The sequence below is a fragment of the Panthera pardus genome, unplaced genomic scaffold, assembly GCF_024362965.1.
Source record: "Panthera pardus isolate Hobbes unplaced genomic scaffold, ASM2436296v1 HiC_scaffold_6, whole genome shotgun sequence".
In the NCBI taxonomy this organism is placed as follows: Eukaryota; Metazoa; Chordata; class Mammalia; order Carnivora; family Felidae; genus Panthera; species Panthera pardus.
This window is the reverse complement of record NW_026526991.1, coordinates 111,883,893-111,902,516: the sequence shown is the minus strand read 5'-3', so window position 1 is coordinate 111,902,516 and position 18,624 is coordinate 111,883,893. Positions and strand designations below refer to the sequence as shown.

The 18,624-nt window shown below is 33.3% G+C and overlaps 1 protein-coding gene across 4 annotated transcripts in view; it reads left to right on the top strand.

Moving 5' to 3' along the window:
- The window catches only part of LOC109276311 (coiled-coil domain-containing protein 7-like), a 270,114-nt gene that overhangs the window by 77,975 nt on the left and 173,515 nt on the right, over window positions 1-18,624 (top strand). For all 4 annotated transcript variants that reach the window (XR_008419683.1, XR_008419681.1, XR_008419682.1 and 1 more), the window contains 4 exons: window positions 780-810; window positions 1,465-1,554; window positions 9,195-9,280; window positions 12,926-12,980. Coding sequence is in view for 1 of the 4 variants with exons in the window: in XM_019465186.2 (XP_019320731.2) it covers window positions 780-810; window positions 1,465-1,554; window positions 9,195-9,280; window positions 12,926-12,980 (262 nt within the window). In the remaining 3 variants the exon portion in view is untranslated. The remainder of the gene's footprint in view (window positions 1-779; window positions 811-1,464; window positions 1,555-9,194; window positions 9,281-12,925; window positions 12,981-18,624) is intronic.

Genomic DNA, 18,624 nt, shown 5'->3' with positions numbered 1-18,624 from the left:
AAAATGTTCCAAAATTAAATAGTGGTAATAGTTGCTCAACTTGGTGAATATATGAAAAGCCATTGAGTTGTATACTTTAAATGAGTGAATTGTATGGTATGTTAATTATATCTTAAAGCTTTATACAATTTGGATTATAATAAGTAACTCATTTGTCCAAAATAAAAATCTATAGTTTACCCATACCTTGGAACAGTTTTTGGCAAACTTCAGCCCATGAGTCAAATCTAGCCAAGTCCTTTCATTTTCCTATCATTTATGCCTGGTTTTGCAGAGTTGGGCAGTGGTGACAGTTCATCTGGCCTGTAAAGTCTAAAATATTTACTATCTGGCTCTTTATAGAAAAAGTTTGCTAAATCCTGCTATGGAATAAGAAGTGGTACTTAAAAGGAGTGAGATACATCTATGTTTACCAATATAAATAGATCTCAGACATTGTGTGAAGTGAAAATAATAAGTTTAGGACAATATATACATTGCTGTAATTTACATGAAAAAGAAAACAAGGCAGTCACCCAACCCACTAACAAGAATTATAGAATCAAATAGATATATGTAGTATTATATAAATGTATTGAACAGGTTCTGAAAAGATACACAGAAATCTAATAATATCTCTAGAGAGAGCACTGGATTTTTGGAATAATGGTCAAAGTGTATTCTAACATTATTTATATTATTTTTAATTTTTTCAAAGAAAATATATAAGTATGTTACATAAATAAAAATATGAATGTAAAATGATAATACATTACAGATATTTTTGGTTTGTTTTTCAGAGCTATGAATGATCAAGGTTTGTTAGAGGATGTAAGTATAGCACTCTCAGTTTGAAATTGCACTCTGCCTGTGAAAATATTAGAGTCTAGAAATTGTCAGGATGCATAATCTTCAATAAAGGTTTAGTGCTTCCTCAGTTTATTCAAGAAATTTCTATGTATATGTGAGCTGGAAAGCTTTGTCTTTTTTTATTTTACTAGACCTTATTGTCACTCAAAAACACTTCACTTCTAAAATATTGAACTATAATACCCCATGTTCTTCTACATTTCCATTTATTGTTACTTCTAGCTCCTTTGCCTCTTTCAGCCCCAATTGTAGTTCATTATGCAGATTAATATCAATGGTTCATTATTTCATGAGTTCATGGAGACTTTCTTACTTTAATAATTAAGTGCCCAAATAGCTTCTCTGTGATGAAACATATGATTTTCTTTTTAAAAAAATATTTATTTATTTTTGAGAGGGAGGGGGAGAGAGAGAGAGAGTCATTGTCATTTGGAGAGAGAGAGACAGAGAATCCAAAGCAGGCTCTGCATTGTCAGCACAGAGTCTAACATGGGGCTCGAACTCAGGAACAGTAAGATCATGACCTGAGCTGAAGTCTGGCACTCAACCTACTGAGCCACCCAGGTGCCCCTGTATGATTTTCATTATTACTAAAATTATATTCTTTGTTTTTAGAAATACAAAGAAATGCAAAGTAATTTCCAAGTGTTACTAGAGGAGAAATTGGTGCTGGAAAATGAACTACAAAAGTTGAAGACTACAGAGGTTAGTTCAATTTTAGTGTCTGAAAATGGAAGAATACCTAAAAAGCCTTATTTTTGTAGGACAGACATCAAAGATATATTTAAATGTTTATAACACACTTTTGATATTAATTATAGATAATAGCTATGCTGTGAAAGTAAAATAACGCTATTTTCTAAATTACCATATTAGCTATTAAAACCAGATACTATGAAAAACAGACATAAAATTTAAACATTCCACAAGACATTTCTAGGCCAAATATTTATTTATTAAAATATCAACAAATTAGATTTTTCAAATATATTTTATTTTTTAAAGGTTTTTAAAAATTCTAGTTATTTAACATAAAGTATATTAGTTAAGCTGTACAATTTAGTGATTTAACCCTTACATGCAACACCTGGTGCTGATCACAAGTGCGCTCAGTCCTCATCACCTATTTAACTTGTCCTGTACGCACCTCCTGTTTGGTAACCATCAATTTGTTCTTTATAGTTAAGAGTCTGTTTCTTAGTTTTCCTCTCTCTGTTTTAACCCATGATCCTTTGTTTTGTTTCTTAAGTTCCACATATGAGTGAAATCCTATGGTATTTTTCTTTCTCTGACTGACTTATTTTGCTTAGCATAATACTGAATGGCAAGAATTCATTCTTTTTTAATGGCTGAGTAATATTGCACTGTATATATCTATATCTATATATCTATATCTATATCATCTATATCTATATCTATATCTATATCTATCTATATCTATATCATCTATATATCTATCTAGATATGGATATAGATATAGATATACATATAGATATGCTATATATAGATATGGGGTGTGTGTGTGTATATATATATATATATGTATATATATGTGTATGCATATGTATATGTATATATATGTATATATGTATATGTATATATATATGTATATATATATATATGCACACACACACACACACACCCCATATCTTCCTTATTCATTCATCAGTCAGTGGACATTTGGGCTCTTTCCATAATTTGGCTCTTGGTTGATGATAGAGGTGCATGTATCCCTTTGAATTCCTATTTTTGTATTCTCTGGATAAATATCTAGTAGTGTAAATAGTGGATCACAGGGTAGTTTTATTTTTAACTTTTGAGGAACCTCCATGCTGTTTTCCAGAGTGGTTGCACCAGTTTCCATTCCCACCCAACAATGCAAGAGGGTTCCCCTTTCTCTGCATCCTCACCAACACCTGTTGTTTCTTATGTTGTTAATTTTAGCCATTCTGACAGATATGAGGTGGTACCTCATTGTAATTTTGATTTGTATTTCCCTGATGATAAGGGATGTTGAGCATCTTTTCATGTGTCTGTTGGCCATCTGGATGTCTTCTTTGGAAAATGTCTATGTCTTCTGCCCATTTTTTAACTGGATTATTTATTTTGGCTATTGAGTTTTATAAAAGTTCTTTATACATTTTGGCTACTAAGCCTTTATCAGGTATGTCATTTGCAAATATTTTGTTCCATTCTGTAAATTGCCTTTTAGTTTTGTTGATTGTCTCCATCACTGTGCAGAAGCTTTTTATCTTGATGAAGGCCCAGTAGTTTATTTTTGTTTTTGTTTCTGTTGTCTCAGGTGATGTGTGTACTAAGACCTTGCTACGGGTGAGGTCAAGGAGGTTCCTGCTTGTGTCTCCTCCAAGACTTTGTTTCCTTTCTCATATTTAGATCTTTCATCCATTTTGAATTTTTGTGTATAGTGTAAGAAAGTGATCCAGTTTCATTCTTCTTCATGTCACTGTCCAGTTTTCCCAACACCATTAGTTTTCTCCTCTAGGATTTTGATGGTTTCCTGTCTCACATTTAGGTCTTTCATCCATTTTCAATTTATTTTTGTGTATGGTGTAAGAAAGTGGTCCATTCTTCCAGCACCATTTGCTGAGGAGACTATCTTTTTTCCCATTGATTATTCTTTTCTGCTTTGTCAAAGATTAGTTGACCATACAGTTGTGGGTCCATTGTGGGTTTTCTATTCTGTTCCATTGATCTATGTGTCTGTTTTTGTGCCAGTACCATAATGTCTTGATGATTACAGCTTTGTAGTACAGCTTTAAGTCTGGAATTGTGATGCCTCCCACTTTGCTTTTTCTTTCTTTCTTTTCTTTTTTTTCTCTTTGCAACATTACTTTGGATGGTTGGGGTCTTTTGCGGTTCCATACAAATTTTTGAATTGTTTGTTTTAGCACTGTGAAAAATGTTGTTGGTACTTTGATAGGGATTGCATTAAATGTGTAGATTGCTTTGGATAGTATGGACATTTTAACAATGTTTGTTCTTCCAATGCATGAGCATGGAATATTTTTTCATTTCTTTGTGTCTTCAGTTTCTTTCACAAGTGTTCCTTAATTTTCAGAGTACAGATCTTTTGCTTCTTTGCTTAGGTTTATTAATGGGTATCTTATGGGTTTTGGTGCAATTGTAAATGGGATCAATTTCTCAATTTCTGTTTCTGTTGCTTCATTACCGGTGTACAGAAATGCAACCGATTTCTGTACATTGATTTTGTATCCTGCAACTTTGCTGAATTCATGTATTAGTTCTAGCAGTTTTTTGGTGGAGTCTTTCATGTTTTCTGCATAGAGTATCATGTCATCTGCTAAGAGTGGAAGTTTGACTTCTTCCTAGCCAATTCGGATGCCTTTTCTTCTTTATGAAAATGAGGCGAGGACATCCAGTACTATGTTGAACAGTGTTGAGAGTGGACATCCCTGTCATGTTCCTGAACTTAGGGGGAAATCTCTCAGTTTTTCCCCATTGAGATGATATTAGTGGTGGGTCTTTCATGTATGGCCTTTATGATGTTGAAGTGTGTTCCTTCTATCCCTACTTTCTTGAGGGCTTTTATCAAGAATAGATTCTTTATTTTGTCAAATGCTTTTTCTGCATCTATTGAGAAGATTATATGGTTCTTATCCTTTCTCTTATTAATGTGATGTATCATGTTGATTGATTTACAAATATTGAACCAACCCTGCAGCCCTGGAATAAATCCCACTTGATCATGGTGAATGATGCTTTGTATGTGCTGTTGTATTTGATTTACTAGTATCTTTTTGAGAATTTTTGCATCTGTGTTCAGCAGGGATATTGGCCTGTAATTCTCCTTTTCAGTGGGGTCTTTGCATGGTTTTGGAATGAAGGTAGTGCCTGCCTAATATAATGAGTTTGGAAGTTTGCCTTCCGTTTCTATTTTTTGGAACAGTTTGAGAAAAATAGGTATTAACTCTTTAACTGTTTGATAGAATTCCCCTGGGAAGCCATCTGGCCCTGGACTCTTGTTCGTTGGGAGATTTTTGATTACTAATTCAATTTCTTTGCTGGTTATGGGTCTTTTCAAATTTTATATTTCTTCCTGTTTCAGTTTTGGTAGTTTATATGTTTCTAGGAATTTTATCCATTTTCTTCCAGATTGCCTAATTTGTTGGCATATAATTTTTCATAATCTCTTTTAATTGTTTGTACTTCTGTGGTGTTTGGTCATGATGTCTCTTTCTTTTGAGGTTTTATTTATTTGGGTCCTTTCTCCCCCCCCCCCTCTCGATTTTTAATAAGTCTGCCTAGGGACTTATTGATTTTGTTAATTCTTTCAAAGAACTAGCTCCTAGTTTTGTTGATCTGTTCTAATGTTTTTTTTTAAATTCCTATTTCATTTATTTCTGCTCTAATCTTTATTATTTACCTTTTTCTGTTTGTTTTAGGTTTTATTTGCTGCTCTTTTTCCAGCTCCTTTAGGTGTAAGGTTAGATTGTGTATTTGAGACTTTTCTTGCTTTTTGGGTAAGGGCTGTATTGCTATATTCTCCCCTGTTATGACCACCTTTGCTGCATCCCAGAGGTTTTGGACTGTTGTATTTTCATTTTCATTGCTTCCATGCATTTTTTAATTTCTTCTTTAATGTTTTATTTTTTTTGAGAGAGAGAGAGATAGGGAGGTAGTGAACGAGCTGGAGTAGGGGAGGGGCAGAGAGAGATGGGGCAGAATATTTGAAGTGGGCTGTGTGCTGACAGCAGAGAGCCTGATGTAGGGCTCAAACTCATGAACCATAAGATCATGACCTGAGCTGAAGTTGGGTGCTCAACTGACTGAGCCTTCTGGCACCCCTATTTCTTCTTTAATTTCCTGGTTAGCCCATTCATTCTTTAGTAGAATGTTCTTCAACCTCCATGTGTTTGTGGTCTTTCCAAAATTTTTCCTGTGGTTGATATCAAGTTTCATAGCATTGTGCAGTCTGAAGATACCCATGGTAGGATCTCAATATTTTGTACTGGTTGAGGGCTGATATGTGACCCAGTATGTGATCAATTCTGGAGAATGTTCTGTGTACACTTTAAAAGAATTTGTATTCTTCTGCTTTAGGATGAAATACTCTGAATATATCTTTTAAGTCTATCTTGTCCAGTATGCCATTCAAAGCCATTGTTTCCTTGTTGGTATTCTGCTTACATGATCTGTCTATTGTTGTAAGTGTGTTGTTAAAGTCCCCTACTATTCTTGTATTATTATCAATGAGTTTCTTTAAGTGTTTTTTTACTAATATATTTGGCTGATTTCAAGTTGGGAGCATAAATATTTAAAATTGGTATATCTTTTTGTTGGGTAGACTCCTTTATTATAATGTAGTGCCCTTCTTCATCTCTTATTACAGTCTTTGGTTTAAAATTGAGTTTGATATAAGTATGGCTACTCCACCTGTCTTTTGAAATCCATTAGCAAGAAAAATGGTTCTCTGTACCCTCACTTTCAATCTGGAAATGTCTTTGGTTCTAAAATGAGTCTCTTGTAAGCAGCATATTGATAGGTATTATTTTTGTATCCATTCTTATACCTTATGTCTTTGATTGGAGCATTTAGTCCATTTGCATTCAGTCATTATTGGTAGGTATGAATTTAGTGCCATTGTATTACCTGTAAAGTCAGTGTTCCTATAGATTGTCTCTGTTCCTTTCTAGTCTTTGTTGCTTTTGGTCTCTCTTTCCTACTCAAAGAGTCCCTTTTAACATTTCATGTAGAGCTGGTTTAGCGTTCACAAAACTCCTTTAGTTTTTGCTTGTCTTGGAAAATCTTTATCTCTCCTTTTATTCTGAATGACAGCCTTGCTGTATAAAGTATAAATGTTTCAGATTTTTATGCTATTTTAATTGCTATCTTTTAAAAATATTTTCAAACTGTCATTAGAGAAGTGTAATAAATTTTGTTTACTTAATTTTGTATCCAAAGTATATGTGACTAATAATAGCCTAAATTTTCTTGCTTTCCAATTGTAATACTATTTCTTTTTCTTGCCTGGCTAAACTGGCAAAGACCTCTAGAATGATATTGAATAGACATGATGAGAGTAGGTATTTTTCATTTGTTCCTGATTTTAAAAGGAAATATTCTTGTTTCTATGGTCATTCTGCCTGCTCTTTCTTTCTCTTTCAATATTGTTTATCAGGTTAAAATATTTTTCTTCTTTTCATAATTTGCTAAATATTTTTTTCATGCTCCATAAAATTCTTTCAGCCTCTGCCTACTTCCCAATTCTGAAACCACTTCTACATTTTTAGTTATATGTTACAATAGCACCACACTTCCAGGTAACAAAATCTTTATTACTTTTTAACTTGCTGCTCAATTGCTTGCTTTATAGTAAAGGGTTTACAGTCTTGTTTTAAAACTTTACTTAAGAACCTTTAAGACTGTACTTAAGAACCTTAAGATAATGTGCTTTGTCCTTTTCCAGCCTGAGTACCACTATTTTCATACATTTTACTACCTATGGTATAAGCTGCACAACACATTGTTATTAGTTTAGCTGTAAATTATTACCTTTTAAAGAGATTTAAATAATAAGGAAAACAGTCTTTATATTTATTTACCCATTTAATTATCATTTATGTTGGTCTTTAATTTGTATATTTCCTTATTTCTGTCTAGTGTCATTTTTCTTGTGCTTAAAGGATTCTTCATAATTTTTGTTATTGTTGTCCAGGTCTGCAGCTGATTCATTCTTTCAACTTTTTGATTTCTGAAAAACTTTTTTCTTTTGTATTCAGTTTTAAAACATATTTTCTCTGGACAAAGAATTCTAGGTTGGCTGGTTCTTTTTTTCTAGTACTTTAAAGAGTTTCTTTTTTATCTTCTGGCTTGCATTGTTTCTGAAAAGTCTGCTGTCCACTTTATTTTATATATAATCTGCTTTCCTCCTCTGCTTTTAAGATTTTATCCTCATCATTGCTTATAATTTTATTATCACATGTCTTAGAACTAGTTTTCCTTATATTTTTTGTGGGTTTGTGAGCATAAAGTTTTGTCAAATTTGAAAGTAAAATTTGTCCATTGTTTCTTCAAATATTTATTTTCTTTGCTCACTTCTTCTCTCCATTATGTACTGAAATTACAAGTATCTTTGTCCACTTGAAGTTTTCTCACAAGTAACTGATGATCTGTTCATTACTTTTAGTCTTTTTTCCTTTCATTTTTAAAGTATTTTTGATGGCCAATGTATATTAGATTTTTCTGTATAAGAAATATATCCCCAAACTCATATTTAAACTAGAAAGTTACCTGGAGACCTTAAGAATTCCATTGCAATTCATTATTATACAGGTTTTTTCATATTTTATGAGGATTATTACACTTTGTGTTTAACTTGTGAGAACTTTACCACTATAGTGAAGTTGTATCTTTTGGGAGTTGTTGTATAAAACAGGAAATAAACACCTAATGCCGTAATAGGTCTCTATTATTAAGCTCATCTACAAATTTCAGTAATCTAATTGTTAATTTTTTTCTCAACTTTCTTGTATAAAATAATCTATTACTACATAGTCATTCAATAATACTTTAAAATATGTGGTTAGTTCTGCTGTAATATTTGTTTTGAAATGCAAATTTGTTCTAACACAAACAATTTGAACATAATATGAATTTTACATGTGTTTATGCACAAATTCATCTGCTAAGAGTACTAGGTAAAAGGAGAAAGCAGACTCTGCACACTGTATTCGTTCACCATGTTTGTAGTGTACCACACCAGTCCACATCTGTCATTACAACTTTTTATGTGATTTCAGATCATCCTTCTTCCCAAACTACACGATAACAATTTGCAACCTATTCGATGATCACTTCCACAAACACACCTCATGTCTTTCTCAAAATAAAGAACTATATTTCTCATACTATGTGTTTCTCAAATCATCTAACTTTGTAAAATGGAACTGTTTTTATTAGGTTTCTATTTTTAAAAAATGTATCATTGACAATGTTTGTTGCATGCTGGGCACCTTACCTCATTTCTCTCATATATCCTGCAGTTTTTAGTGCATGAGTTTTCATAGATGATTTTCAGGAAGATATGTATGTATTAGAGAAGACCTGGCTGTAATTTGTCAGGGGAATTTACTTCTTTTGATATGTATTAACTTATATACAACTTACATTCAGTAGAGTACCATAACAAGCGTTCTGATTGTATCCTTAATTTTGTTGTGCTTCTTTTTAGATAATTTTTCTTGAAACATAGTATAGTGATTCTCAAAGTAAAATGGAAATCTTAGTAATGCATATTATCTTTTATTTCCCTCTAATTATTGTCTCATTAACTGTTTGTTTCTGGCTTATATAAAATTACACAGAAAGCAAAGTCTACATATGATCGAACAAAGAAAACTATAAAAATGGAGAAGAAAAAAGACAAAAGAAAATCTGAGGATACAGAAGAGTAAGATATAAAGCTACATGTTTATATTTTTTCCTTGTTAATTTACATTTTCATTTTATACAAACAATTTGAGGTCATATAAACATAACTTTTAACAGGTTTCTAAAAAATGTAACACTATGTAATACCATAGTTTTATAAGCAGACCAGGATATGACGGAGGAAGAGGGCTGGGAAAGGAAGAACAAAGAACTAAAGGTAGGTTAGGAGAATGAACCAGATAGTCAGGAATAAGTAAACAGAGTTAAATCTGTAAATCATTTTAGGGACAGAGGATTTACATTATTTCCTTGATGTTTAGCTAGTGATTTGTGATTTGTATATTAACTCCTCAGTCTGGGCTATTCTTTTTTTTTTTCTTGATTATACTTATTTTGTGAAAGGAATGATCTATTTTTTATGCATGTGGATTATTGTAAAGTGGCCTTTTTAAGTGAATATCTCTTTAGTAATATAATTTTTTTTTTGCATTTTGAATTTGCTTTAGTCAAACCCTAATATGGGGTGCCTGGGTGGCTCAGTTGGTTAAGTGTCCTACTTCCGCTCAGGTCATGATCTCACGGTTCATGAGTTTGAGCCCTGCATCGAATTCTGTGTTGACAACTGAGAACCTGGAGCCTGCTTCATATTTGGTGTCTCCCTCTCTCTCTGCCCCTCCCTCATTCATGCTCTGTCTCTCTTTCTCTCTCAAAAATAAATAAACATTTAAAAACCCCTAATATAAATACATAATTTTAAAAAGGAACTGTGAATTCAATCTTTATAGAGTTTTATAAATTCTGAAAAGAAATTCATTGGATAAGTAGCCTTGACCTTTGTCTCAGAGAGGAAAAGATGACTACTTTCTTTCTTTTTTTTTCTTTTGCTCATTTGTTTTGTTTCTTTAATTCCACATACGAGTAAAATCATATGGTATTTGTCTTTCTCTGAATGGCTTAGTTCACCTAGCATACTACTAAGCTCCACCCACATTGTTGCAAATGGCAAGATTTCATTCCTTTTTTTTTAATTTATTCAACATAGATTTATTGAGAGCTTGTTTTGTGGAAGCACTGCTGTAGGTGCTGGGATATATTAGTTACCAAAATATCAGTTTTTTCATCTTCTTAAACAATAGAACATTGCCATGATTTTAATGACTAACTTCTGGATAAAGGAGGACCCATATCAAAAAGGAAAAATCCCCTCTTGATGCTCTGAGGTCCGGTTTAAATTCCCAAAAGGCAGGGTGCCTGGGTGGCTCAGTCAGTTAGGCAATGAACTTCAGCTCAAGTCATGGTCTCAAACTACTTTGTGAATTTGAGCCCCGCTGTCAGCACAGAGCCTGCTTTGGATCCTTTGTCTCCCTCTCTCTCTCATCCCCTCCCCTGCTCACACTCTTTCTCTCTCTCAAAAGTAAATAAACATTAAAAAAAAAAATTTCCCAAAGGCAATTGTCAGGTTGCAGTTATGGTCCAGGCTAGCCAGCCCCTAAAGCTAACTTCTCGTGGAAAATCAACATGTTGAGTCTATTTAGAAAAAGTTGTGGGAACAAAGATATAGCATTTACAATCCTCTGACTCATGAATACAAAATTATAACCTCTTTGTTTCTATTTGTAACCTCCAAAAAATCTAATCTAGCTAATGCCATAGAATTAGACATTACAAGATTTGAAATGGATATGTTTCAAGATTTTCCTGGTCGTTTCTAATTTAAATCCTATCAATTTAAGATTTCCCCAGCCCTACCTCCATCCTTCCTTGATTGCATCTAAATGTACAGGTACTTGTCTGATATCATGGCATTGAAAACAGGTGTCATGTTATAGATTGAGCTCTCTCCCTGCTGTATTCCTCTGAGATGTTTGATCCTCTAGTTATCTGGTTATCTCCTGGTGCCACTATCAGTTTTTTTTTTGAACTTAATACTTAATATTATTTTTTTAAACTTTACATCCAAATTAGTTAGCATATAGTGCAATAATGATTTCAGGAGTAGATTCTTTAATGCCCCTTACCTTAATGCCCAACGCTCCTCCCACACCCCCTCTAGTATCCTTCTGTTTGTTCTGCATATTTATAAGTCTCTTATGCTTTGCCCCCTCCCTGTTTTTATATTATTTTGGTTTCCCTTCCCTTATGTTCATCTGTTTTGTCTCTTAAAGTCCTCATATGAGTGAAGTCGTATGATTTTTGTCCTTCTCTGACTAACTTCACTTAGCATAATATCCTCCAGTTCCATCCACATAGTTGCAAATGGCAAGATTTCATTCTTTTTGGTTGCCGAGTAATACTCCATTTTATACACACACACACACACACACACACACACACACACACACACACACCACATCTTCTTTATCCATTCATCCATCGATGGACATATGGGCTCTTTCCATACTTTGGCTATTGTTGATAGTGATGCTATAATCATTGGGGTACATGTGTCCCTTCTATAACAGCATACCGGTATCCCCTGGATAAATACCTAGTAGTGCAATTGCTGGGTTGTAGGGTAGTTCTATTTTCAATTTTTTGAGGAACCTCCATATTATTTTCTAGAGTGGCTGCACCAGCTTGTATTCCCAAAGATTTCATTCTTTTTAATGGCTGGGTATTATTCCAGTGTGTGTGCATGTGTGTATGTGGTGGTGGTGGGGTATCACATCATCTTTATCCACTCATAAGTTGATGGACACTTGGGCTGTTTCTATAATTTAGCTATTGTAGATAATGCATGTATCCCTTTGGATTAGTATTTTTGTACTCTCGTTGTAAATACCTAGTAATGCCATCGCTGGATCATAGGGTAGTTCTATTTTTAAATTTTTGAGGGACCATTATACTGTTTTCCAGAATGGCTGTACCGGTTTGCATTCTCATCAACAGTGCAAGAGGGCTCCCCTTTCTCCACATCCTTGCCAACATGTGTTGTTTCTTGTGTTGTTGGCAAAGCAAGAAACAGACTCTTAACTATCGAGAACAAACTGGTGGTTACCAGAGGGGAGGTGGGTGGGGGGATGGGTTAAATAAGTGATGGGGATTAAGGAGTACACTTGTGATGAGCACTGGGTGTTATATGGAAGTATTGAATCACTGTATTGTACATCTGAAACTAATATAACTCTGTATGTTAACTAACTGGACTTTATGTATTAAGAAAAAATTTAATGTTAATTTATATGTGAGAGAGAGACACAGAATGTAAGCAGGGGAGGGAGAGGGAGAGAGGGAAACATAGAACCCAAAGCAAGCTCCAGGGTCTGAGCTGTCAGGAGAGTCCCATGCGGGGCTCGGACCCACTAACCGCGAGATCCTGTTGACCTGAAGTCAGCTGCTTAACCGACTGAGCCACCCAAGTGCCCCAACTAACTGGACTTTAAATAAAACTTAAGAAAAGATGACCAGAGGGGGAAAAAATGACCAGTGTACTTTGACAATCCTTGCCTCATCTCCCTTGCATATTTTAATCATAACAATGAGAAGTTAGCTTGAGAAATGTTATTCAATTATTTATCACTTATATGGATTTTATGTCTCTTAAAAATATGATTGTTTTGAGAAATTTTCTTTCTTTAAAAATGGTTTAAGTACTAATAAGAAAGCAAAGTAGTCATGCAATTTAAAATATTATGATAAATTTAAAAACCTTTTTTAATAACAGGAAGAAGTTTCTAGTAAAAGAGCTTAAAGTAAAAGAAGATTTGCTTCAAGTTCAGGTAACACACATACTCTATGCATCTAAATTTAATTAATAGTCACTCTGATAATTATGTATGTAGATAACATTAGTATGTATGTGAACATGGGGATATATGTGTGTGTGTGTACATTTGTGTGTATTTTTGTATTAACATTCTTTCTAAGATATTTCTTGTTGGTTGACTTTCTCAGTAAGTTTTTTTTCAGAAAATAAAATGGTAAATCCAGGCATGTTTACTGTCAAGGTTATGAAAATTACCATGGTTTATTCAATTATAGACAATATCATGGAGGAAAGAAGGTCATCTTGAAAGTCATAACAGTGATTTACTAGTTCTGTGACAATGGAAGTTCATTTAACCTACTTGAGCTTTATATTTTTGATTACTAAAATGGGTAAAACGGTATCTATTTATCTTAAAAAGGTATATGAGGTGTAAGAATCAAATAAGAAAAAGCTCTTCAGTAATTGTGACTTATAGAGTCCACTCTTTTTTATGTGATCGAATGAAAGGTAAGTAACCTTTATTTCATCTTGGCTTTGGAATACTTTTTTTTTTTTTTTGCTACAAGTTCACTTTTTTTTTTTATTTTTTATAATGACTTGTCAGAGGATCACACCACTCATTTTAGTGAGTGGCTGGAGTTGTGTCCCACAAATGTATGTGAATAGTTCAAGAATCAAGTAACATAAATTTGGGAAGAAAATGAGAGGGCCACTTGAGATGTTGAATATAAAGTGTTCAACTTTATGGTATTTGTTTTCTATTCCTGCATAACAAGTTACCATAAATTTTTCAGTTATTAAAATAACTTGTATTATCTCACAGTTTGAATGGGTTAGGAGGCTGAGCAGGCTTAGCTGTGTCTTATGTTCAAGGTCTCACTAAACTGCAATCAAGGTAATGGCTAGGGTCTATTCTATTCTGTAAGTTGAGTTACTCTTCCAAGCTCAACTGGATGTGGCAAACTTCATTTCCTTCCTAGGACTGAGGCACTCAGCCATGAGACCTTTCCATAGGCAGTTTACATCACAGCAGCTTGCTTTTTCCTCAAGGCCGGTTTCTCTATTTTGCTGACCGTCTTATATAATGTAACATGATCATGAGAATGATATCTTGTCATGTTAGCTATATAATGCAGTCTAATAAAAGGAGTGGTATCTCATCACTTTGCTATATTCTATTGGCTAGAATCAACTCACAGGTCCCACCCATAGTCAAAAGGAGTGGATTATTTAGAGCATAACCACAAGGATGGAGATCATGCTGGCCATATTAGAATTCTGCCTACCATACTTAACATTTTATTTTATACAGAACAGTATATTTAACAGTATATTTATTTGTGTATTTAAAATTATTATAATCCCATTATATAGTTAATATTTGAAGTTTTTAAGTTAGTGTTTTAGTTCATTTGGGTTGTGTTTTATTCCATTTGGACTGCTTTAACAAAATATCAGGGAATGGGTAGTTTATAAAAAACAGAAATTTGTTTCTCAGTTCTTGGGTCTGGAAGTTCAAGATCAGGGTGTCAACGTGGTGGGGTGAGGGCTCTCTTCTGGGTTGCAGACTTCATGTTCTTTCTCATATGACAGGAAAGGCAAAGGCATTCTCTCAGTCCTCCTTTGTATGGACATTAATCTCATTCATGAGGGCCCCCATCCTAATACCAGCACATTGGGCATTAGGATTTCAACATGTGAATTTGTAGGTCGGGAGAGGAGGGAAGCGGGACACAAAAATTCAGACCATACTAGGCTTCTATAACAAAGAATGGGTGACTTAAATAACAAACATTTATTTCACACAGTTCTGGAGGCTGGGAAGTCTAAGATCAAAGCACCAGCAGACTTGTTGTCTGGTGAGAGCCCAATTCCTGGTTCATAGAAGACCATTTTCTTGCTGTGTCTTCACATGGCAGAAAGGGCAAGGGAGGTGTCTGGAGCCTCTTTTATAAGGCCACTAAACCATTCATGAGGGTATTACCTTCATGCCCTAATCACTTCCCAAAGGCCCTACTTCCAAATGCCATCACATTGGAGATTAGGTTAGAACACATGAATTTTGCGGGGGGACACAAACATTTAGTCTGTAGCAGCTAATGTCATTTAAAATTATTCTTTTCTGAATTTAAGGTCAAAATTTTCTATGTAAGTGTATTTTTTTTTTTTTCTGGATAAGGTCTATGGATTTAATGAGAATTTTAAAGGAATTTATCTTCTTCCTCCAAAATGCCTTTCTGTACTATCACTGATCTAGGCCATTTTACAGAGATCAATAGAAGCTAAAAAGTGACTAACTTGGAGTTAGAGAATAAATTAGTAGTGAAATCTGAACTGAAAATATGGCTCTCTGAACCCTACTTGGCATTTGCAGTTAGTGAAAATACATTTGGTTTTGCTTCCTCAGGCAGCATGGATAATAGAATCAGTTGGTATTATTATCCATCTGTTCAAGTAATTATAATGCTTTTAAAGTGTTTTACAAGTCATATAAAACTTTTAGTTTTTAAGTGAGCTAGCTTTTTGTTGTTTGTTGTGTACCTTTTAGAGGATCATTATTCCAATAATTATTCTAACGTATTTCAAGGACGTAGATAAAATAATCCATTTGGACCCAAGGTTGCCCTTACTTTGTACAAATTATGCCTTAAACAAGGGGGTGGGTTAAGGTACAAGTGGGTGTTGAAATCTAACCCATGGTTTGCCAAGTGTATACCCTTGAATAGTTGCATTTGCCTGAACAAAGGGTCCTTTTTCATCAAAGACATTATATAGACTAGCAGTCAGTAGCCAGAGTTGTACTTAAAAAAAATCATGTTTAGATAAAGTGATAAAAATATTTTGTTATTCTATTAACGTGATTTTCATTTTATTTGTTAGAAAAATAGATTGTATTTACTCTAGGCAACTATCTACTAAGTGGGCAATTGGCAGGTTAATCATATGGATGAGGACAAACATATTTTTTAGAAAATAGAAATATTTTACATATTTGAATGTTTTGTGAGTCAAATCACATACAGCATATTTTGTTATGCTTAGCAGTAATTATTATTACAGTAGTCCTCCCTTATCCAGAGGGATACATTCCAAGACTGTCAGGGGATGCCTGAAACCATGGATGATACCAAATCCTGTATATCCTATATTTTCTCTTGTACATGCATACATATCTATGATAAAGCTTAATTTATAACTTAGGTGAAGTAAGAGATTAACAACAATTACTAATAATAAAAGAAAACAATTACAACAATTACTGCAGTAAAAGTTATATGAATGTGATTTCTCTCAAAATCTTATTGTACTGTACTCATCCTTTTTGTGATGAGATGATAAAATGCACACATGATGAAATAAAGTGAGGTGAAATTACATAGGCATTGTGACGTAGTAGGCTACTATTGATCTTGTGACTATAGTCAAGAGTATGGCTGACCATAGGTAACTGAGACTGCAGAAAGCAAAACTGTGGATAATGGGAGACTGCTATATTCAATTTTTAGAAAAGGAAACTCTGAGATATTAAATAACTTGACCAGATTTGCAGAGTTCTAAGATGCACTCTGGTTGGACTGGATAGCCCAGTGATCCTGTCAGTGGGGCTAAAAAGTGTAAATTCAAGTGTGATCTCCCATTTACTGTTTCTTTTCAAGGATCATCAACTCTTAAAATTTATAGAAACTTCACTTAGTTTTTTCTATGTATAGTGTCATGAATTCTTTCTGTTAAAATTACATACTTTTAAGTATTAAGGATATTAAGTCCTTAATACAAATATAAACAGTAATTATAATTACATTCCATCTGTACTTGAAAAAATTTCTTGCACATATCATAATATAATGTAATGTAGGAGGGACAGACTTGACAAAAAATATTGATTTTTTTTAAATCTAAGGCTTCTAATTTTTTGTTTAAAAATTGAGATATAATTGACATATAACATTAATTTCAAAGCTGAAATTTTTAACACATAGTTGAGACATAATGTCCCTATTCCAACATAATGTACTATAAAATGGGATTATGATATAGTAATTGAGAATATGGGGTTAGAAAACAGGAAGGATCTCTATAGAATGTGTAGAGACAAAGGCTTGAGGGAACAAAGACTATTCAGAGAAATTCCAGTTCTTGAGTATGATAGGATTTTTGGATTGAGGAGAAGAATAGTAGGATGCCTGATAGAGGCCATTTATGGATGGCATAATAATTTGTATTTTGAATAAGAAATGGGGACTTATTGAAGAATATTAAGACTGATCCATTTGGTATTTTTAATGTTTTTTTTTAATAATTTTTTTTAACGTTTATTTACTATTGAGATACAGAGAGACACAGAGCGTGAGCAGGGGAGGGGTAGAGAGAAGCAGAGACACAAAATCCGAAGCAGGCTCCAGGTTCTGAGCTGTCAGCACAGGGCCAGACGCGGGGCTTGAACTCACAAACTGCAAGATCATGACCTGAGCCGAAGTCGGTCGCCTAACCAACTGAGCCACCCAGGCGCCCCCCCATTTGGTATTTTTAATTAAGATTACTCTTCCAGTTTTATGAAAGATGAATTTTGGGATAGAGATTGGATTTTGCAGTCAGGAAGAATAATTAGAGAGTTTTGGGAGTAATTTAACTCAGTGATAAACTAGCTAATTATGCTATATGAATTTATTAAGATGGAGTTGTAAATGATATTGTAATGTAAATTTCAGTGTTGCCAAATGGAAAGATTTAAATTTATAAAAATATTGATCCTTTCAAATTAATATAACAAAGGTAATAATGCATTTCTAATCAGAATTTAAAAAGGACCTTTTTTTTTTTAATAAGGGAGACATAATTGGAAGATTATATAGAACTTAACTACAAAATCACCTAGGAGCCTTTTTAAACAAAAATGGTACTTCTTTGACCACTTTTTCAATTCCTTTTTAGATTATTGGTGTGTGTATTTGGGTAGTTTATATTTTAATATAGATTCATCCATTTTTAATGGTTTTGAAATTGCTTATAATTTTACATTATGCTTAGTGTTCTTTTTATTGTTTTTTTGAATCTCTATTTCTACATCTTTTCCCATTTATTTTTCATTTATAAAAGTATCTCTTTTTGTTTCTTTTCCTTTCAATCAGATTTGCTAGGAGATTGTATATTTTAAGTGCTTTCAACTAACTGATTTTATGTTCTATTTAACTGTTTTACTATTTTATTTCTTGTTGCTGTTAATGTTTTCTATTTAACTATTTTAATCTTCATCTTTGTTAATTTATTTGATCTTTTTTCTTTATTTTTAATTCATTTTCAAATCTGCATTAGTTGTTATATGTAATTTATTTTTGCACTCATTTTATGACAATAAACACTATTCAAACTATACATTTTTCACTGAATATTGAATTCTATAGGTGTTCTAAGTTTCCTTTGTTTCAAAAAGTGTAGTTTACTTTTTTATTGTTGGTTTACCTTTTTATAAAATTAACAGCAGACAATAAGACGTACAAATTCTCTACTTTCTGGATGTTTTAAAGGTTTTCTTTGTGGTCAAATGCATATTTTTGCTTCATTTTTCTATTATTCTATAGCAAGCTACACCAACATTTAGAGGCTTAATAGATCAATAATTATTTCTAATTGATTTTGGGGTTGGCTGGGCCCAG